We start from the raw sequence: 23,785 nt of genomic DNA, 5'->3' as shown, positions 1-23,785 counted from the left end.
TGACAGGGATGACAGGAATGACATGGATGACAAGGATGACAAGGATGACATGGATGACAAGGATGACAAGGATGACAGGGATGACAGGGATGACAAGGATGACAGGGATGACAGGGATGACAGGGATGACAGGGATGACATGGATGACAAGGATGACAAGGATGACATGGATGACAAGGATGACAAGGATGACAGGGATGACAGGGATGACAAGGATGACAGGGATGACAGGGATGACAGGGATGACAGGGATGACATGGATGACAAGGATGACAAGGATGACAAGGATGACAGGGATGACAGGGATGACAAGGATGACAAGGATGACATGGATGACAAGGATGACAAGGATGACATGGATGACAAGGATGACAAGGATGACATGGATGACAGGGATGACAAGGATGACAGGGATGACATGGATGACAAGGATGACAGGGATGACAGGGATGACATGGATGACATGGATGACAGGGATGACATGGATGACATGGATGACAGGGATGACAGGGATGACAAGGATGACATGGATGACAAGGATGACAAGGATGACAGGGATGACAAGGATGACATGGATGACAGGATGACAGGATGACAGGGATGACAGGGATGACAAGGATGACAGGGATGACAGGGATGACATGGATGACAAGGATGACAAGGATGACAGGGATGACAGGAATGACATGGATGACAAGGATGACAAGGATGACATGGATGACAAGGATGACAAGGATGACAGGGATGACAGGGATGACAAGGATGACAGGGATGACAGGGATGACATGGATGACATGGATGACATGGATGACAAGGATGACAAGGATGACATGGATGACATGGATGACATGGATGACAAGGATGACATGGATGACAAGGATGACAGGGATGACAGGGATGACAGGGATGACAGGGATGACATGGATGACAGGGATGACAAGGATGACAGGAATGACAGGGATGACAGGGATGACATGGATGACAAGGATGACAGGGATGACAGGGATGACAAGGATGACAAGGATGACAGGGATGACAGGGATGACAGGGATGACAAGGATGACATGGATGACAGGAATGACATGGATGACATGGATGACAAGGATGACATGGATGACAAGGATGACAGGGATGACAGGAATGACAGGAATGACATGGATGACAGGGATGACAGGGATGACATGGATGACAGGGATGACATGGATGACATGGATGACAAGGATGACAAGGATGACATGGATGACATGGATGACATGGATGACAAGGATGACATGGATGACAAGGATGACAGGGATGACAGGGATGACAGGAATGACAGGGATGACATGGATGACAGGGATGACAGGGATGACAGGGATGACATGGATGACATGGATGACATGGATGACAAGGATGACATGGATGACATGGATGACAAGGATGACAGGGATGACATGGATGACAAGGATGACATGGATGACATGGATGACATGGATGACATGGATGACATGGATGACAAGGATGACAGGGATGACAGGGATGACAGGGATGACAGGGATGACATGGATGACAAGGATGACATGGATGACATGGATGACAGTGATGACAGTGATGACAGTGATGACAGGGATGACAGTGATGACAGTGATGACAGGGATGACAGTGATGACAGGGATGACAGGGATGACAGTGATGACAGTGATGACAGTGATGACAGGGATGACAGGGATGACAGGGATGACAGGGATGACAGGGATGACAGTGATGACAGGGATGACAGGGATGACAAGGATGACAGGGATGACAGGGATGACATGGATGACAAGGATGACAAGGATGACAGGGATGACAGGATGACAGGGATGACAGGGATGACAGGGATGACATGGATGACAGGGATGACAGGGATGACATGGATGACATGGATGACAAGGATGACAAGGATGACAGGATGACAAGGATGACATGGGATGACAAGGATGACATGGATGACATGGATGACAAGGATGACAAGGATGACAGGGATGACAAGGATGACATGGATGACAGGGATGACAAGGATGACAGGGATGACAAGGATGACATGGATGACAGGGATGACAGGATGACATGGATGACAGGGATGACATGGATGACATGGATGACATGGATGACATGGATGACAGGGATGACAAGGATGACAGGGATGACAAGGATGACATGGATGACATGGATGACAGGGATGACAAGGATGACAGGGATGACATGGATGACAAGGATGACAAGGATGACAGGGATGACAGGGATGACAAGGATGACAGGGATGACAGGGATGACATGGATGACAGGGATGACATGGATGACATGGATGACAAGGATGACATGGATGACAAGGATGACAGGGATGACAAGGATGACATGGATGACAGGGATGACAAGGATGACAGGGATGACAGGGATGACAAGGATGACATGGATGACAGGGATGACAAGGATGACAGGGATGACAGGGATGACATGGATGACAGGGATGACAAGGATGACAGGAATGACAGGGATGACATGGATGACAGGGATGACAGGGATGACATGGATGACAGGGATGACAAGGATGACATGGATGACAGGGATGACAAGGATGACAGGGATGACAAGGATGACATGGATGACAGGGATGACAAGGATGACATGGATGACAGGGATGACATGGATGACAAGGATGACATGGATGACATGGATGACAAGGATGACATGGATGACAAGGATGACAGGGATGACAAGGATGACATGGATGACAGGGATGACAAGGATGACAGGGATGACAGGGATGACATGGATGACATGGATGACAAGGATGACATGGATGACAAGGATGACAGGGATGACAAGGATGACAGGGATGACAAGGATGACATGGATGACAGGGATGACAAGGATGACATGGATGACAAGGATGACAGGGATGACATGGATGACATGGATGACAGGATGACATGGATGACAAGGATGACAGGGATGACAGTGATGACAGGGATGACAGTGATGACAGTGATGACAGTGATGACAGTGATGACAGAGATGACAGTGATGACAGGGATGACAGGGATGACAGGGATGACAGGGATGACAGGAATAGGGATGACAGGGATGACAGGGATGACAGGAATGACAGGGATGACAGAAATGAAAGGGATGACAGGAATGACAGGAATGAAAGGGATGACAGGAATGACATGGATGACAGGGATGACAGGGATGACAAGGATGACATGGATGACAAGGATGACAGGGATGACAAGGATGACAGGGATGACAGGGATGACAAGGATGACAGGAATGACAGGGATGACAGGGATGACATGGATGACAAGGATGACAGGGATGACAGGGATGACAGGAATGACAGGGATGACATGGATGACAGGGATGACATGGATGACATGGATGACAAGGATGACATGGATGACATGGATGACAGGGATGACAGGGATGACAGGGATGACATGGATGACAGGGATGACAAGGATGACATGGATGACAGGGATGACAGTGATGACAGTGATGACATGGATGACAGGGATGACATGGATGACAGTGATGACAGGGATGACAGGGATGACAGGGATGACAGTGATGACAGTGATGACATGGATGACATGGATGACATGGATGACAGGGATGACATGGATGACATGGATGACATGGATGACATGGATGACATGGATGACATGGATGACAGGGATGACAAGGATGACATGGATGACAGGGATGACAGGGATGACAGTGATGACAGGGATGACAGTGATGACAGTGATGACAGGGATGACAGGGATGACAGGGATGACAGGGATGACAGGGATGACAGGGATGACAGTGATGACAGTGATGACAGGGATGACAGTGATGACAGTGATGACAGTGATGACAGGGATGACAGGGATGACAGTGATGACAGTGATGACAGGGATGACAGGGATGACAGTGATGACAAGGATGACATGGATGACATGGATGACAAGGATGACATGGATGACAAGGATGACATGGATGACAGGGATGACAGGAATGACAGGGATGACATGGATGACAGGGATGACAGGGATGACAGGGATGACATGGATGACATGGATGACATGGATGACAAGGGATGACAGGGATGACAGGGATGACATGGATGACAGGGATGACAGGGATGACATGGATGACATGGATGACATGGATGACATGGATGACAAGGATGACATGGATGACAAGGATGACATGGATGACATGGATGACAAGGATGACATGGATGACAAGGAATGACAGGGATGACAGGGATGACAGGGATGACAGGGATGACATGGATGACAGGGATGACAAGGATGACAGGAATGACAGGGATGACAGGGATGACATGGATGACAAGGATGACAGGGATGACAGGGATGACAAGGATGACAGGGATGACAGGGATGACAGGGATGACAGGGATGACAAGGATGACAGGGATGACAGGAATGACATGGATGACATGGATGACAAGGATGACAGGATGACAAGGATGACAGGGATGACAGGAATGACAGGAATGACATGGATGACATGGATGACATGGATGACATGGATGACAGGGATGACATGGATGACATGGATGACAGGGATGACATGGATGACATGGATGACAAGGATGACATGGATGACATGGATGACAAGGATGACATGATGACAAGGATGACAGGGATGACAGGGATGACAGGAATGACAGGGATGACAGGGATGACAGGGATGACATGGATGACATGGATGACAATGGATGACATGGATGACATGGATGACAAGGATGACAGGGATGACATGGATGACAAGGATGACAGGGATGACATGGATGACATGGATGACATGGATGACAAGGATGACAGGGATGACAGGGATGACAGGGATGACAGGGATGACATGGATGACATGGATGACATGGATGACATGGATGACATGGATGACAAGGATGACATGGATGACAGGAATGACAGGGATGACATGGATGACAGGGATGACATGGATGACATGGATGACAGGGATGACAAGGATGACAGGAATGACAGGGATGACAGGGATGACATGGATGACAAGGATGACAGGGATGACAAGGATGACAGGGATGACAGGGATGACATGGATGACAAGGATGACAAGGATGACATGGATGACAAGGATGACAAGGATGACAGGGATGACAGGGATGACAAGGATGACAGGGATGACAGGGATGACAAGGATGACATGGATGACATGGATGACAAGGATGACAAGGATGACAGGGATGACAGGGATGACAAGGATGACAGGGATGACAGGGATGACATGGATGACAGGGATGACAGGGATGACATGGATGACATGGATGACAAGGATGACATGGATGACAAGGATGACAGGGATGACAAGGATGACATGGATGACAGGGATGACAAGGATGACAGGGATGACAAGGATGACATGGATGACAGGGATGACAAGGATGACAGGGATGACAAGGATGACATGGATGACAGGGATGACAAGGATGACAGGAATGACAGGGATGACATGGATGACAGGGATGACAAGGATGACAGGGATGACATGGATGACAAGGATGACAGGGATGACAAGGATGACATGGATGACAGGGATGACAAGGATGACAGGGATGACAAGGATGACATGGATGACAGGGATGACAAGGATGACATGGATGACAGGGATGACATGGATGACAAGGATGACATGGATGACATGGATGACAAGGATGACATGGATGACAAGGATGACAGGGATGACAAGGATGACATGGATGACAGGGATGACAAGGATGACAGGGATGACAGGGATGACATGGATGACATGGATGACAAGGATGACATGGATGACAAGGATGACAGGGATGACATGGATGACAAGGATGACAGGGATGACAAGGATGACATGGATGACAGGGATGACAAGGATGACATGGATGACAAGGATGACAGGGATGACATGGATGACATGGATGACAAGGATGACATGGATGACAAGGATGACAGGGATGACATGGATGACATGGATGACAAGGATGACAGGGATGACAGGGATGACAGGTATGAAAGGGATGACAGGAATAGGGATGACAGGGATGACAGGGATGACAGGGATGACAGGGATGATAGGAATGACAGGGATGACAGGGATGACAGGGATGACAGGGATGACAGGAATGACAGGGATGTGCGGGATGACAGGAATGACAGGGATGACAGGGATGACAGGAATGACAGGGATGACAGGGATGACAGGGATGACAAGGATGACATGGATGACAAGGATGACATGGATGACAAGGATGACATGGATGACATGGATGACATGGATGACATGGATGACATGGATGACATGGATGACATGGATGACATGGATGACAAGGATGACAGGAATGACAGGGATGACAGGGATGACATGGATGACAAGGATGACAGGGATGACAGGGATGACAGGGATGACAGGGATGACAGGGATGACAAGGATGACATGGATGACAGGGATGACAAGGATGACAGGGATGACAGGGATGACATGGATGACAGGGATGACAAGGATGACATGGATGACAGGGATGACATGGATGACAAGGATGACATGGATGACATGGATGACAAGGATGACATGGATGACAAGGATGACAGGGATGACAGGATGACATGGATGACATGGATGACAAGGATGACAGGGATGACAGGGATGACAAGGATGACAGGGATGACAGGAATGACAGGAATGACATGGATGACATGGATGACATGGATGACAGGGATGACATGGATGACATGGATGACAGGGATGACATGGATGACATGGATGACAAGGATGACATGGATGACATGGATGACAAGGATGACATGGATGACAAGGATGACAGGGATGACAGGGATGACAGGAATGACAGGGATGACATGGATGACAGGGATGACATGGATGACAGGGATGACATGGATGACATGGATGACATGGATGACAAGGATGACATGGATGACATGGATGACAGGGATGACATGGATGACATGGATGACAGGGATGACATGGATGACATGGATGACATGGATGACATGGATGACAAGGATGACAGGGATGACAGGGATGACAGGGATGACAAGGATGACATGGATGACAAGGATGACATGGATGACATGGATGACAAGGATGACATGGATGACAGGGATGACAGGAATGACAGGGATGACATGGATGACAGGGATGACAGGGATGACAGGGATGACAGGGATGACAGGGATGACAAGGATGACAGGAATGACAGGGATGACAGGGATGACATGGATGACAAGGATGACAGGGATGACAAGGATGACAAGGATGACAGGAATGACAGGGATGTGCGGGATGACAGGAATGACAGGGATGACAGGAATGACAGGGATGAAAGGAATGAAAGGAATGAAAGGAATGACAGGGATGACAGGGATGACAGGGATGACAGGGATGACAGAGATGACAGGGATGATAGGAATGACAGAGATGATAGGAATGACAGGGATGATAGGAATGACAGGGATGACAGGGATGACAGGAATGAAAGGAATGACAGGAATGACAGGAATGACAGGGATGACAGGGATGACAGGAATGAAAGGAATGAAAGGAATGAAAGGAATGACAGGGATGACAGGAATGACAGGGATGTGCGGGATGACAGGAATGACAGGGATGACAGGGGTGATAGGAATGACAGGGGTGACAGGGATAATAGGAATGACAGGAATGACAGGGATGACAGGAATGACAGGGATGACAGGAATGACAGGAATGACAAGAATGACAGGGATGACAGGGATGACAAGGATGACAGGGATGATAGGGATGACAGGGATGACAAGAATGACAGGGATGACAGGGGTGATAGGAATGACAGGGATGACAGGGATGACAGGGATGACAGGGATGACAGTGATGACAGGGATGACAGGGATGACAGGGATGACAGTGATGACAGGGATGACAGGGATGACAAGAATGACAGGGATGACAGGGATGACAGGGATGACAGGGATGACAGGGATGACAAGAATGACAGGAATGACAGGGATGACAGGAATGAAAGGAATGACAGGGATGACAAGAATGACAGGAATGACAGGGATGACAGGGATGACAGGAATGACAGGAATGACAGGGATGACAAGAATGACAGGAATGACAGGGATGACAGGGATGACAGGAATGACAAGAATGACAGGAATGACAGGGATGACAGGGATGACAGGAATGACAGGGATGACAGAAATGAAAGGGATGACAGGAATGACAGGAATGAAAGGGATGACAGGAATAGGGATGACAGGGATGACAGGTATGAAAGGGATGACAGGAATAGGGATGACAGGGATGACAGGGATGACAGGGATGAAAGGGATGACAGGGATGACAGGGATGACAGGAATGACAGGAATGACAGGGATGACAAGAATGACAGGAATGACAGGGATGACAGGGATGACAGGAATGAAAGGAATGACAGGGATGACAAGAATGACAGGAATGACAGGGATGACAGGGATGACAGGAATGACAGGAATGACAGGGATGACAGGGATGACAGGGATGACAGGAATGAAAGGAATGACAGGGATGACAAGAATGACAGGAATGACAGGGATGACAGGGATGACAGGAATGACAGGAATGACAGGGATGACAAGAATGACAGGAATGACAGGGATGACAGGGATGACAGGAATGACAAGAATGACAGGGATGACAGAGATGACAGGGATGATAGGAATGACAGAGATGATAGGAATGACAGGGATGATAGGAATGACAGGGATGATAGGAATGACAGGGATGGTAGGAATGACAGGGATGACAGGAATGACAGGAATGACAGGGATGATAGGAATGACAGAGATGATAGGAATGACAGGGATGATAGGAATGACAGGGATGATAGGAATGACAGGGATGGTAGGAATGACAGGGATGATAGGAATGACAGGGATGACAGAGATGACAGGGATGCGCTTGTGAAGAAAAGTAAAGTGGGAATATTGCTTGTCGTCATTTTTTTCAACCAACCGTACTGATTGTATTTTAGACAAAATACTGCAAAATTGTATGGGTTCCCAGGTCTGCTTAGAGCGTTAGACTGGAGTGGCACAAACCCTCAACACTCAATCTCTAACGGAGATAAAAACAGCACAAAATGTGTCAGAAGACTTACCGTGTGCAAAGCCACCAGCGATGAATTCACAGTTGTCTCCCTTCTGCCACGACACGGATAAGCATGGTCCGAAAACTGCAAACAATAAGACGCTGTTCTGTTACCGTCTGTTCCATTCATTCAAAAGTGCCATTCATTTTACAAAGTCTATATTAATATGACAAATAAATGAAAAGTGAAGTTGTGTCTGAAAAGACTGTTGACAACCGCCGGAATATCCATAACAGTTTCAATCAATCAATATGAGGCTTATATCGCGCATATTCCGTGGGTACAGTTCTAAGCGCAGGGATTTATTTGTTTTTTATTTTTTTATTTTATGCAATTTGTATCGCGCACATATTCAAGGCACAGGGATTTATTTATGCCGTGTGAGGTGGAATTTTTTTTACACAATACATCACGCATTCACATCGGCCAGCAGATCGCAGCCATTTTGGCGCATATCCTACTTTTCAAGGCCTAATATTCCAAGTCACACGGCTATTTTAACATACAGTTTATAACATACTGGCTTCCTGAGATGTTTGAGCATTTATAATTTTGTAACACTAGCTGTAGTTACTTTGCTATTCTTTTTTTGAAAGTTTCAAATTGATTAAGTTACTTTCCATGCCCTGGCATATCACTTCCACGTGGACAGTCATATATCACCTTTGAGGAAAATCAAATGTTCAAAGAAGAATTTTTTTGTTCTATACTTCGGAGTTCAGCTGGTAAGTGTCTCTTTATTGGTGGAAAAGTCTTTACCTTCAGGGTTGACACAAGCGAGGGTGAGCGTAGGCGAGGGTCGGTAGGTGGGAGCGGTGGTCTGCTTGTTACTGGCGCCCTCTGTCTGCTGGCCTGATAATGACTCAGGTGTTGGAATGCTGTTGTAAAGAAGAGCTGGGTTTATAATTCTGTGGCAGTGAATTCTACATCCAATACTGCTTTCACATGATTATTTCATTGTTGTAGCAACAGTTTCAATCACAGTAAAGCAATTAACACAACCAAGAGATTATGCAAGGATCACTAAAGCAGCGCTGGATTTATAATTATGGGACAATGATGTCAACATCCAATACTGCTTTCACACGGCGGGGATGTAGCTCAGTCGGTAGCGCGCTGGATTTGTATCCAGTTGGCCGCTGTCAGCGTGAGTTCGTCCCCACGTTCGGCGAGAGATTTATTTCTCAGAGTCAACTTTGTGTGCGTGTGTACACGCAAGCACAAGACCAAGTGCGCACGAAAAAGATCCTGTAATCCATGTCAGAGTTCGGTGGGTTATAGAAACACAAAAATACCCAGCATGCTTCCTCCGAAAACGGCGTATGGCTGCCTAAATGGCGGGGTAAAAAACGGTCATACACGTAAAATTCCACTCGTGCAAAAAACACGAGTGTACGTGGGAGTTTCAGCCCACGAACGCAGAAGAAGAAGACTGCTTTCACACAATTATTTCACTTTGGAACAACAGTTTCAAGAAAAGCAAAGCAATTAACACAACCTGTCAACCAATAGATTATGCAAGGATCATTAAAGCAGCGCTGGGTTTATAATTATGTGACAATGATTTCAACATCCAATACTGCTTTCAAACAACTATTTCATTTTATTGCAACAGTTTCAATCACAGAAAAGCAATTAACACAATAAAGAGATAATGCTAGGAGCACCATTAAATAGGTCAATGACCATTTCATTTTCATTTCTTTATTGTCCCATCGCTGGGAAATTCGGGTCGCTTCCTCCCAGTGGAAAACTAGCAGCAACAGAGTCGCGCTACCCAGGCAGGTGTAATCAGGCACCTGTACTTATCGCAGAATGACCAAGGTCTTTTACGTGCCACTGTGGTGACACAATACCATCTTTGAGTCTGCACATAAAGTTGACCCGTGTCCTTCCCTGCCGCAATTGGATTGGATTGGATTGGATTGGATAAGATTTACAGTCCAGTGAGGTTACCCTCATGGAAATTCGGGCTGCTTTCTCCCCGGGGAAAGCGAGCTGCCATACATACGGCGCTACCCATATTTTTTGTTTTCCTGCATGCGTGTATTCGTTTCCTGAGACTTAATGCCGTGTGAGATGGAATTTTTTTACTTTATTCCAAGTCCCACGGGTATTTGATGGACATTTTTATCTATGCCTATACAATTTTGCCAGGAAAGACCCTTTTGTCAATCGTGGGATCTTTAACGTGCACACCCCAATGTAGTGTACACGAAGGGACCTCGGTTTTTCGTCTCATCCGAAAGACTAGCACTTGAACCCACCACCTAGGTTAGGAAAGGGGGGAGAAAATTGCTGCCTGACCCAGGCCTGAACATGCAACCTCTCGCTTCCGAGCGCAAGTGCGTTACCACTCGGCCACCCAGTCCATTGGAACCTGTGATCCTAGGATCACTAGTCCAGTGCTCTGATACATAACATGCTACCTCTAGAAATTACCTGTACACCAGAACACTGCTGTCGAATCCAGCCACCGCCAGCAAACCCAGGCGCTGCAGAACGTCTCTCCCCTGAAAATACAGCCTGTCAAATTTACTTAATTGATAGATGTACACTGTAACAAAACAAAAATAAAACATGAAAGAGTGAACAGTTTTGGTATTTTCTCCACCAATGTTTTGTCAGCTTATTGTTGATGACTTCTTCAGGATGGTATGGACATTTAAGGAATGAGGTGATGTGTAAACCCAGGGGCTCACATCCACGTCGGACATACACGGATATTTTTTCCAAATGTCTCATACATTTTTCATGCAAGAGGACATATGTCCTATTGTTTTTGTCACAACGTGGTCATTGTCCGATTATGATTTCATTTGATACGGACATTGTCAATACTTTCCAATTTACAGTAGTTTGATTTGCTATTTTATCAATGTTTTGCGAAGCAATGTGTCTCTTCAAGCAGACGGAACTTGGGGAGACTTTATGTGCTTTTCATAGAGAGCTTCCAAGGGTCGCAACTCTGAATTCGCGGTTTTTTTCTTCCGAAAAAGCAACATGCCGCCAAAACGAAAAATGGTGCCAGAAAAAATGTCCGATTTATGTTTGTTCAGGACAAATGTCCTATCACTGATGCATTGTCCCAGACATTTGTCCTATGCCACCTCTCATGGATGTGAGCCCCTGTAAACCACATGTAACCACCAACCACCCCCCCCCCCCCCCCCCAAGACAAATCATCGCTACCACCACATGAAGCTCCAACTCTTCCCTGCCAACCCTCCCCCTTCCCTCTCCACCAAAAGGCATGTGACTGACCATGCAGATATGAAAAATACTGTAAAACAGGCCAATAAAATAAAAACAATATGAACACACAAGTAGTTGGTTAAATAGGACTCACAGAAGGAGGGTGAGGAATGTCAGCCAGTCGAGGACACCACGCCATGCTGACAACATGACCTTGACTGTGAGCCAAGGTGAAGGACAGTCTAAGGTCAGGCGTGGACATAGGTCTGCAATACAAAAGGAAAACAAATCTATTCAAAACCAAATCACAAGATAAACAAGTTCATCAACAAAAATGGTCAAATCAAAACAGAAGAGTGTATGTGTATTTTGAAGCACAGCAGAAACCTCCTTTTAATACCAAACAAATCTGAGAAAATCAGGTCTAAAAAAAAAGAGGGATTAGATCAGATCAGTAACATTGTTGTTGAAGTTATTTAAATTGGTGGGTCTTCTTCTTCTTTGTCCATAGGCTGAAACTCCAACGGTTTAAGTGTACAACCGTTTTTACCGCCGCTTCTTATGCAGCCATACGCCGCTTTCAGGGGATGCATACTGGGTATTTTCATGTTTTTATAACCCACCAAACTCTGACGTGGATTTCAGGAGGTTTTGTGTGCGCACTTCGTCTTGTGCTTGCGTGTACACACAAAGGGGGGTAAGGCACCAGCAAGTCTGCACATCAGTTGACCTGGGAGATTGGAAAAATCTCCACCCTGAACCCACCAGACACGGCCGAGATTCGAACCCTTTCTTTCTTTATTTGGTGTTCAACGTCGTTTTCAACCACGAAGGTTATATCGCCACGGGGAAAGGGGGGAGATGGGATAGAGCCACTTGTCAATTGTTTCTTGTTCACAAAAGCACTAATCAAAAACTTGCTCCAGGGGCTTGCAACGTAGTACAATGTATGACCTTACTGGGAGAATGCAAGTTTCCAGTACAAAGGACTTAACATTTCTTACATACTGCTTGACTAAAATCTTTACAAACATTGACTATATTCTATACAAGAAACACTTAACAGCCCCACAATGATGTGCTTGGCAAAAAAAATAATAAATAAAAAAAAAATTAAAAAATAAAAACCACTTAACAAGGGTAAAAGGAGAAACAGAATCCGTCAGTCGCCTCTTACGACATGCTGGGGGAGCATCGGGTAAATTCTTCCCCCTAACCCGCGGGGGGGATTCGAACCCACGACCTTCAATTAATGGGTCTAAAGAGAGGGGTTCCACCGTATTCTTTCAGACCTGGGAACCCCTCTTTTGCGCTTGAAGCATTCTCAAAAAAACTTGACGTATATCCAGAAAAACGAACGTACTTTACACAGCATTCGAACATAGAAAATACTGGATCGGCTTCGAAAATGCGCAGGTGAAGAAACGTAGTTTAGGAATTTTTTTGATCGTATTTTTTTTCCACGGACCGTACTGATCGTATTTTAGACAATCAAGCGTACAAAATTCGGCAAAATCGTATGGGTTCCCAGGTCTGCTCTTTGCACAACAAAATTGAACAAAACTCACCGCCTTCCGTCCAGAGTTCCAGTTGACCAGAACTGAATGCAGCCCGATTCTTCCTCTCGTGTGAATATCTCCTGGCTTTTCCACATGACCTTGCCCGCTGCTACTGCCAACACCTGCCTCCTGGTGGCAGAGACACCAAGGGGACACCACTTCACCGACCTCACGGGACCGCCCGCAAAAGCTGTGGCTTGATCTGTGAAAAACAGTGAGGTTTGTGGTTAGTAGTGCATTGTATTATTATAGTCATTCTGAGTTTGGAGGGAAGGGGGGGAAGGGGGGGGGGGGAAGGGGAGGAAGGGGGGTATAAGGGGCCATGTGTGTGTTTGAGGGGGGTGGGTGGTTAGGACGTGTGTGTGTGTGTGTGTGTGTGTGTGTGTGTGTGGGTGTGTGTGTGCATGTGTGCGTGTGTGTTTGTGTGTTTGTGTGTTTGTGTGTTTGTGTGTGTGTGTGTGTGTGTGTGTGTGTGTGTGTGTGTGTTTAAGGTTATGCTGCTGCCTATGTAGTATTCATTGTTGTTCTACAAAAAAAATCAAAAATTGCACAAACAAAAAAAAGAAAGCAAAAAAGTCTACATGTTTGATGGACAGATCCATAGATAAAGTATAAAAAATGGAAGATCTAAACGCCTCATAGTCGTGAGTTTAAACACATAGCAACAAACACACACACACACACTCACACACGAGAGAGAGAGAGAGAGAGAGAGAGAGAGAGAGAGAGAGAGAGAGAGAGAGAGAGAGAGAGAGAGAAAGAGAGAGAGAGAGAAGATGGAGGGAGAGAGAGAGAGAGAGAGAGAGAGAGAGACAGAGAGGGAGAGAGAGAGAGGGAGAGAGAGAGGGAGAGAGAGAAAGAGAGAGAGAAGATGGAGGGAGAGAGAGAGAGACAGAGAGACAGAAAGAGAAACAGAGAGAGAGAGAGAGAGAAAGAGAGAGAGAGAGAGAGAAAGAGAGAGAGAGAGAGGGAGAGAGCGAAAGAGAGAGAGAGAGAGAGAGAGAGAGAGAGAGAGAGAGAGAGAGAGAAAGAAAGAGAGATGGGGAACACAGACACATTAATACAAGAAATGTCACACAAAATAGAAAAGCAAACCAAAGCCAATTAAAGAAACCAAGAAAGTTTTCTTCTTTATGTATCACTCACAGTCATCACTCAATGTCTGACTCCACTGCAGTGTGCGGGGCTGAGCGTCCTTTTTGTTGTTATACTGCGCCAAGCTGAACTCAGGACTCTCCTTGCTCACAGGTAGGTAGGCTGCTGCTTCACTGAACACATCATAATAAAAAAAACAAGAAAGGTAAGTTGTTGCAACGTCGGTATCGACAAAATTACGTTACAATCACAAATATATCGACCCAACGATCTTTTAAGTGAACAAACAAACAAATACATATAGTCACAAAAAACTTATCTTGATGGAATCAGTTTTCGCCCACTCGCCAGGAAGCCGAGCGAATGAATGAATCTTTGTTTTTGGATTTGAACACATCATATACATACATGGGTTATTCTCCAGAGCTGGGTACCATTCTGTAACATGCATTTTCAGTCCTTTAATAACAGCTATTGTGTTTTCAGCGTAGCATTAGGGCCCGATATTTAGACGAGACCAGTATAATGCCGACGAGTCGAAGACGAGTCGCATTATACTTGTTCGAGTCTAAATATCGGACCCTATTGCTACGATGAAAACACAATAGCGTTTATATAGCTATTCTGACATTAAATTCTGTGTTAAAATCATGTTTTTGTCAGCAACAAGTACCAGAATGGTCCATGTCGTTGAGTGCAGACGACGGTTCCCTTTCCGCATGAAGCCACGGAAATAACCGAACATTGAAAAACCCTTGGGACATGTATTACGGAGAAAACTCGAGATAACCGGATGCTTAGTATTAGTCAATATGTTAGGAATCATATGATGTCATGACGTATCATGCTTGCCTACGTAGATTGTATGTTCGAAAGTCTGACTTCTGTTGGGAATTAGCGTGGTGAAGACTGCGGTAAATCTGTAGATGATAAGAGAACAAGGATTGTCTCAGAAGAAACGACGAAATGTTTCAGACCGGTAACTTCATTTCAACATTGCACTACACAATGGACGTTCTATGTGACAGGAGAGTTTGCTGATTTTGTGTTAAACATTGGAGAGATCGTCTGCTAGAATCAGAGATAGGTCGCTTCAGATTGCAGCAGCTTCTGGAAATTTGCAAGGTTTGTTGCCTGTTAAAGAACTGGATTTTACACGTAATGTATGTCATGTACAGTAAGCAACAACAAAAACACACACAAAGTAAATGGCATCGTCTGTCGACTAGTCACATAAACAAACCTGGCGAGGTATGCGTGTACTTTATACACGTGGAAGAAACCGGAACCATGCGTCTTTGTTATTGCCGATATCGTTTGGATATCGGCAAAAATGGCCAACTTTCGTAGCGTTATGCTTTGATGATCGGAAAAGGGATGTGTGAGACCATCCAATCACAGCCCCCGAATTCCCCCACGTGTCCATCAGAATAGCTATATATGATTATAACGAGTAATCCTCCAGTCTGATTTGACACAAATTCTGACCGCTACATGGAGTTTCTTTCTTTATTTGGTGTTTAACGTCGTTTTCAACCACGAAGGTTATATCGCGACGGGGAAAGGGGGGGGGAGATGGGATAGAGCCACTTGTAAATTGTTTCTTGTTCACAAAAGCACTAATAAAAAAATTGCTCCAGGGGCTTGCAACGTAGTACAATATATTACCTTACTGGGAGAATGCAAGTTTCCAGTAAACAGACTTAACATTTCTTACATACTGCTTGACTAAAATCTTTACAAACATTGACTATATTCTATACAAGAAACACTTAATTGTTCGAACATAGCAATTCTAAGCTTGATGTAACATCATAGCAATTTGTGGCAAAACGTAGCATTCTCTTGGCAGCTCTGAAACAACAACAAAATAAAAATAAAACAAGAATAAATAGTTTATCACCTTTCATCCAGGGGAGACCAATGACAGGCGAGGGGCAAGAGGTCACCGTGCAGGGTTGTGTCCCCTAGCTGCTTCAAATGCTTCTCGTGCTCAAGGAAAAAGTCCTGTGTAGGGACACGGCGAAAAGAAATCTTTCTTGCCCCGCACATTTCTGCAAAACATAAACGTCAAATACTGCATGTTAACCCTTTCGCTGCCAATCAAAGCTTCCTGACTGCCAGGGAATATTGGAGTTCGGGGTGTAATAATTCACAAAAAATTCTAGCTCAAACTGGCAGTAGGTAGAAAAGTAAAACCTATGTTATTTTTAAAAGAAATTCAACCAAGAATCTGTTTTTAGGATCTAATCATGGAAATAATGCACAAGTGCAGGACGGGTATACCCGTCCTAAGGCAGTCAAGGGGTTAAAATTCAGGAAGGATTAAAGTCCAACTTCCCCATTTAAGACCCTCAAATTTAAAGACTTCCTCCCTTTAACTCTCTCCGGGCGATGGAACGCTATAGCGTTCCGAGTCCGCCATAGCGTTCCTGACGACGGAACGCTATAGCGTTTCTGAACTTCAAAAATTCGCGCGGCGATCGTGACGTAGTTTGTACGGAACTAAATGTTGCTAGCTTGTTCTGTGGTCTTTCCACAGTGCAAGGGAAGCAACTGCATTCACTTGTCCCTTTCTTTGTCTGTATTGTGACCCGGTTTGCGAAACTACCGACGATCAGCGTCAGGGTAAACAGTAAGACAATGGCGTCTTCCACGCAGTTGTCACGCTCGTCTTGTAGACCCAATGACAGGCGTTTTACGGCGTTGGAAGTTGTTGAAATGCTTCAAACTGAAGGATCTGACGTGGATGAAGGTGAAATTAGCGATTCATCTGTCTATCTTTATTCATTCTTTCACTATGAATTTTTTCCTAACCCATGCAAATGGCCCGTCTGGAGGGAAAGTCAAGGGAGAAAACTGGTCGCCCCGAGTGAGTTAAAGATTCCCCCTATTTACTAAAAAAAATAATAATTGTTCATGAATGCTTTAACTCATTCGCTGTGTATTGGAATTGGAATTCCGACACCTGTGTTTAGCGTTGCTCGCACGTCTGTAGTTTAGTTCCGACGAATATCACGAATTTTTAACGGTGTAAACGGTCCTGCTGACCAAGGGAAACAACCCCCGCAATAAACTTCTATCTGTCTACAGTGGAATCATTCACTGTAAACAGTTCCTTCCCTTCAACTGTTGGGATTAATTTGATTTTGTTGACGGTGTGCGACCCACGTGTTTTGACTTTTCCAAGATGGCGGATCATTCTGCTACAAGACGTAGTAACTTGAAAAGAGTGCTAGAACTTGTTATTCAGTACGGTTCTGATCTTGACCTTAGTGATGATGATAGTGGAGATGATATTTTAGATTCTGGTGACGAGTTTGTGCCAATGGACGATAATTTGGGTGATGATTCAGACAATGAAAGTGTCGATCATGACATTGTGTATGATGAACCCATGACGTAGAAAGTTTGGGTTTTTTGCTTCAAAGAGGTAGTTTGACTGGATGTGAAGACAACAAAAGGTATGTTCTTTCAAATGTTTCATATATTTTCTAAAAGAGCAAGTTTCAAACTTTGCAAAAATGTAAGGTAGGTAAGGTTATTTTGTGTTGTTGATTTTTATTATTTTTTTAACAATGGGTCAAAATCGTGCTATTTGAGGGAACACAGGGACAATTTAACAATTTAGACGCGCCTCGATTTTGCTTGACACTCACCAGTTTAAGTCTATTTAACAGTAATTTTTGTTTCTGATTCACCAGCAACACTCTTGACATTTGAAACAGTGCATATCAGCTTGATTTTGTGAGAAAAAGTACTGCAACAGTGAGTTACTGGTGTTTCATTCAAGAACAAAATAGTTGTTTTTGTTGCTTCAAATTGGATATTTTGCCTGGATATGAAGACAACAAAAGGTATGTACTTTCAAATGTTTCATATATTTTCTAAAAGAGTAAGTTCCAAACTTTGCAAAAATATTAAGGTATGTAAGGTTATCTTGTGTAGTTGATTTTTTATAATTTTTTCAAAATGGCTCTAAATCGCGCGCTGGCAGGGAACACAGGGGAAATTTAGACGCGCCTTGAATGAGTTAATGAATACACATTGCACATATGTGTGTGTGTGTGTGCACACACGCACACGCACACATTCATACAGATACAGAATGTTCAATAGGAATATCTACACACACATGTATACCTGTGTTCATGCTCGCGCACACATACACACACACACACACACACACACACTACAAAATATGAATACATGTACAAACTGACAACCATTATGTTGTATCAAACATAATGGTATCAAACAGCACGCTAACCTTGCTTATACGGAAATCAAAATATTCACAATTCAGACAAGCGGAATTTATCTATGGTCATTAGAATTCCATATTTTTTCTTTGCAACCTTAAAATAATACAGTTGACCCCTTTTAAGACTGCTGGATATCAAGCTCACTCACCGTCTCTACCCTCGCCACCTCCGGGAGGTCGATACTTTCTCCACCGCTCTCCGACATTTCCTTCATCGCCTGCGTCATCATCTTCGGCATCGTCTATCCCATCAGCCACCCAGTTGTCGTCGACCTTTTTCCTCTTGGCTCGGGGTTGCCTCCCTTCATCATCATCGCCCCTTCCCCCCGTCACTTCCTTCAGTGTTCTCATCGCTCTGTGAAGACAAGAGGAAGAGAATACAAAACATTGTACGATACAATACAATACAATGCAAAACAATGCAAAACAATGCAATACAATACAATACAATACAATACAATACAATACAATACAATACAATAGTTAGTTGTTGCTTTTTGGGTCCAGCGGACCATAGAGGCCAAATCAGGACCCCAATACATACAATACAATACAATGCAATGCAATACAATACAACACAACACAATAATACATGGGTCATTCTCCAGACCTGTGTACCAAGGGGAAACCATGTTACGAACTTGACATTTCTTTGTTAACCTGAGACATTTTAACAATACAAATTGATTTCATTCATTTTTCTTGACAGGCGCAGTGGCCTAATGGACAAGATACTAACATTCAAAGTGGAAGGTCGTGGGTTCGAATTCCGACAGCGCCTGGTGGCTTTAGGATGGACATTTTTCCGATCTCCGAGGTCTGTTTATGTGCAGACCTGCTAGTGCCTTATCCCTCTTCGTGAGTACACACAAGCACAAGACCAAAGTGCGCACGAAAAAGATCCTGTAATCCAGGTCAGAGTTCGGCGGGTTATAGAAACACAAAAATAACCTGCATGCTTCCCCCGAAAGCGGCTAATGGCTGCTTGAATGGCGGGGTTCTTCTTCTTCTTCTTCTTCGTTCATGGGCTTAGACTCCCACGTACACTCGTGTTTTTGCACGAGTGGAATTTTACGTGTATGACCGTTTTTACCCCGCCATTTAGGCAGCCATACGCCGCTTTCGGAGGAAGCATGCTGGGTATTTTCGTGTTTCTATAACCCACCGAACTCTGACATGGATTACAGGATCTTTTCCGTGCGCACTTGGTCTTGTGCTTGCGTGTACACACGAAGGGGGATAAGCCACTAGCAGATCTGCACATAAGTTGACCTGGGAGATCGGAAAAATCTCCACACTTAACCCACCAGGCGACAGCGGCCGGGATTCGAACCCTCGACCTTCCGATTAAGAGGCCGATGTCTTACCACCCCGCCACAGCGCCCGTCTAATGGCGGGGTTAAAAATGTCATACACATAAAAACCGTGGGAGTTTCAGCCCATGAACGTAGAGGAGGAATAAAATACTTCATTTCAGTGGAATCCCGAAGTCAAAACTCGACTAAATGTAAAAATAAAACTCTCACACTTCCGCCGCTTTTCGTTTGGGATGTCCTCCCATTTCCTCATCGCCTGGTGCCGCCTCCCTCTTTATCTCCTTTTCATTTTTCTTGGCTGCCATCTGGAGGTCTCGCTTTCGATGCTCCTGCATGTGTTGGTACATCCACATGGCTTTGACGACACTGCCGCACCGCTCGCATTGTTCCTTTTCATCCTGGGAAAGAGACAGAGAATACGGTGGAACCCTTCTCTAAAGACCCCCAATTAAACATATCCTCCCTCTTAAAACCTTGTCTTTTCGCATTTTTTCTCTCTCATAAGCTGTGTAAATTTACCCCCTTTTTTTAACTTTTAAGACTACCCAATTCAAGACTTTCTCCCTCCCTTTTACGACCTTGTGTTTTCGCTTTTTTTCTCTCCATAAGGCCTAACAAAAAAATAGGTGTGGTTACGGTAACCCGACCTACCCTATTTTTAGGGGCCGACCCTATAACTTTTTATTACATTTGTCAACAAAAAAACCCACACAAAACAAGAAAACGAGTGCAGAAAACGCAATGAAAGCGAAAGCGCCCGAGTCGCACACTTATTTCCCGGTCAAGTAGGTTTAATTTGTACACATTAGAAAAAAAAGTTTAAAAAAAAAAGTGATTGCCTACCTTCCTACCCTATTTTTTTTGGCTATGTTACCGTAACCACACCTATATTTTTGTTGTTGGCCTAAGCTGTGTAAATTTACCCCCATTTTAAGACTCCCTCCTTTTCAAGACCTGATTGTCTAAGATTTGTGGAGGTCTTAAAAGGGGGGTTCCACTGTACACTAACTGGCTGAATCTCAGTAACCTACCTCTCTCCCACACCACAGATAGTGATGCTTGATACCACTGTACACTGGCTGAATCTCAGTAACCTACCTCTCTCCCACACCACAGATAGTGATGCTTGATACCACTGTACACTAACTGGCTGAATCTCAGTAACCTACCTCTCTCCCACACCACAGATAGTGATGCTTGATACCACTGTACACTGGCTGAATCTCAGTAACCTACCTCTCTCCCACACCACAGATAGTGATGCTTGATACCACTGTACACTGGCTGAATCTCAGTAACCTACCTCTCTCCCACACCACAGATAGTGATGCTTGATACCACTGTACACTGGCTGAATCTCAGTAACCTACCTCTCTCCCACACCACAGATAGTGATGCTTGATACCACTGTACACTAACTGGCTGAATCTCAGTAACCTACCTCTCTCCCACACCACAGATAGTGATGCTTGATACCACTGTACACTAACTGGCTGAATCTCAGTAACCTACCTCTCTCCCACACCACAGATAGTGATGCTTGAAGTACTGGAAATTCTTGAACGGTCTGTGACATTTCGGGCAGGAAATTGTCTTAGTCTTCTTGTGGATGAGGACCATTGCACTTAGTGATTGGTCGCCTTCCGGACACTCTTCAGAGTACTGCAAACACAGATAATAAATAATGTATAAAGGTATCCCACAACAACAAATAAAAAGACAAAACAACACTGTACTCACATGTTAACAAAGATGATACATATCACAATGTTCGACGTTAAAAAAAATTTAATTTTCTAATTCCCAGATCGATCCTGCTGTTTCCTCCTGTGGGTCATTACAATAATAATTGTCAGTAAGTACTGGTGTCACATGACTGATGTGAACCAGTTGATTGGCTAATGGCGATGCGCGAAAACTGTTAGCGCACTCTTGGAGTGTGCTAACTTTTCCACAGAGCGTATTCTTCCGCCCTTTGCCTAAGCGAGACTGTACTCTTATCCTCAGAATTAATTAATGACATGTAGCTTATATTCTCCACAATACCAAAATAACATAAATTTCCTGCTTCTCAATTAAAGCAGAAGTGTGTTTTTTTCTGACAGATTGCATGTGCCTGTGCCACAGTTGCCACTGATCTAAAAATAGAACCCGCTGTGTCTAATTTTTCAGTTTCGTTTTGCGAAGATTCTTCTCATAATTATGCCGTAGCTTATTATCCACATTACCAAATGATGAGTTAGTATACAATTCCCAGCAGCTAACAGAAAACACAAGTGTTATTCCGATAACGTACCAGCTAGATCAGCATTTGGAATATATACGTAGCAGACTACACTGAAATGCAACTGCATCAGTTCAGCAAATGAATGGTTTCCGAATTATTATTTCAAGGCAAGAACAATCGGAATCGAAAACGTGTAGGGTTTAGAACGTCCGTACCATATATATATATATATAACACTTATTACCAGCCTGCCTCATGCGTGCAGACTCAGTGCAACGTGACGAGCAATGTTTGTTTTTGAAATGAGGCTGCAGTGGTTCGATTGCCCTAGCCTAGCAGACGACATAAACCCCGCTCAGCAAACTAACATGTTGGGCAAATGTGAACGATAAAACGATGGGGATATAATATGTGTAGGGTTCAGAACATTCTTACCGTTCATATTTAGTACCAGACTCCCCGATGAGTGAAGATACCACACGAGAAACATACATTTATTTTAAAAATGTGCTAACCGTCGACCTTGGGGGTTAGCCAATTCAAGGAGAGTCACTCTGCACAGTCAATCCGTCGAAGCTCAACTAGAGGTTTCGAATCGCAAATAACTAAGAACACAGTCCTTTCTCCGAGTTCAAATGAGGTCTCTCTGAAAGATCATCACTGTTTGGCTTAACGCTACACTGGAATTTACCAACAGAAATTAAAACAAGAGTTTGCGTGTGACGAAAGCACAACACACTTGAGACAGCCCACACAAAAGTAGATCTTCCACGACCTGACCACACAGTTATGCCTATTCAAATGCGCATAGCAAAATGGGCTGAAACTCCCACGTACACTTATGTTTTTGCACGAGTGGATTTTTACGTGTATGACTGTTTTTACCCCACCATTTAGGCAGCCATACGCCGCTTTCGAAGGAAATTCTGTACACAATTATTGCTGTTCTGA

At 44.6% G+C, this 23,785-nt stretch overlaps 1 protein-coding gene across 2 annotated transcripts in view; it reads right to left on the bottom strand.

The window, feature by feature from the left end:
• LOC138979688 (uncharacterized) overlaps positions 1-23,785 on the bottom strand; it is a 43,836-nt gene that overhangs the window by 17,014 nt on the left and 3,037 nt on the right. For both annotated transcript variants that reach the window (XM_070352407.1, XM_070352406.1), the window contains exons 3-12: positions 22,120-22,269; positions 20,818-21,005; positions 19,441-19,646; positions 16,931-17,081; positions 15,079-15,200; positions 13,942-14,134; positions 12,528-12,639; positions 11,621-11,691; positions 9,938-10,056; positions 9,188-9,262 (exon numbers count right to left, since the gene is read on the bottom strand). In XM_070352407.1, the coding sequence (XP_070208508.1) occupies positions 9,188-9,262; positions 9,938-10,056; positions 11,621-11,691; positions 12,528-12,639; positions 13,942-14,134; positions 15,079-15,200; positions 16,931-17,081; positions 19,441-19,646; positions 20,818-21,005; positions 22,120-22,269 (1,387 nt within the window). The remainder of the gene's footprint in view (positions 1-9,187; positions 9,263-9,937; positions 10,057-11,620; positions 11,692-12,527; positions 12,640-13,941; positions 14,135-15,078; positions 15,201-16,930; positions 17,082-19,440; positions 19,647-20,817; positions 21,006-22,119; positions 22,270-23,785) is intronic.

The sequence above is a fragment of the Littorina saxatilis genome, linkage group LG11 (genome assembly GCF_037325665.1).
Source record: "Littorina saxatilis isolate snail1 linkage group LG11, US_GU_Lsax_2.0, whole genome shotgun sequence".
Lineage (NCBI taxonomy): Eukaryota > Metazoa > Mollusca > Gastropoda > Littorinimorpha > Littorinidae > Littorina > Littorina saxatilis.
This window is presented reverse-complemented; position numbering and strand designations above follow the sequence as displayed.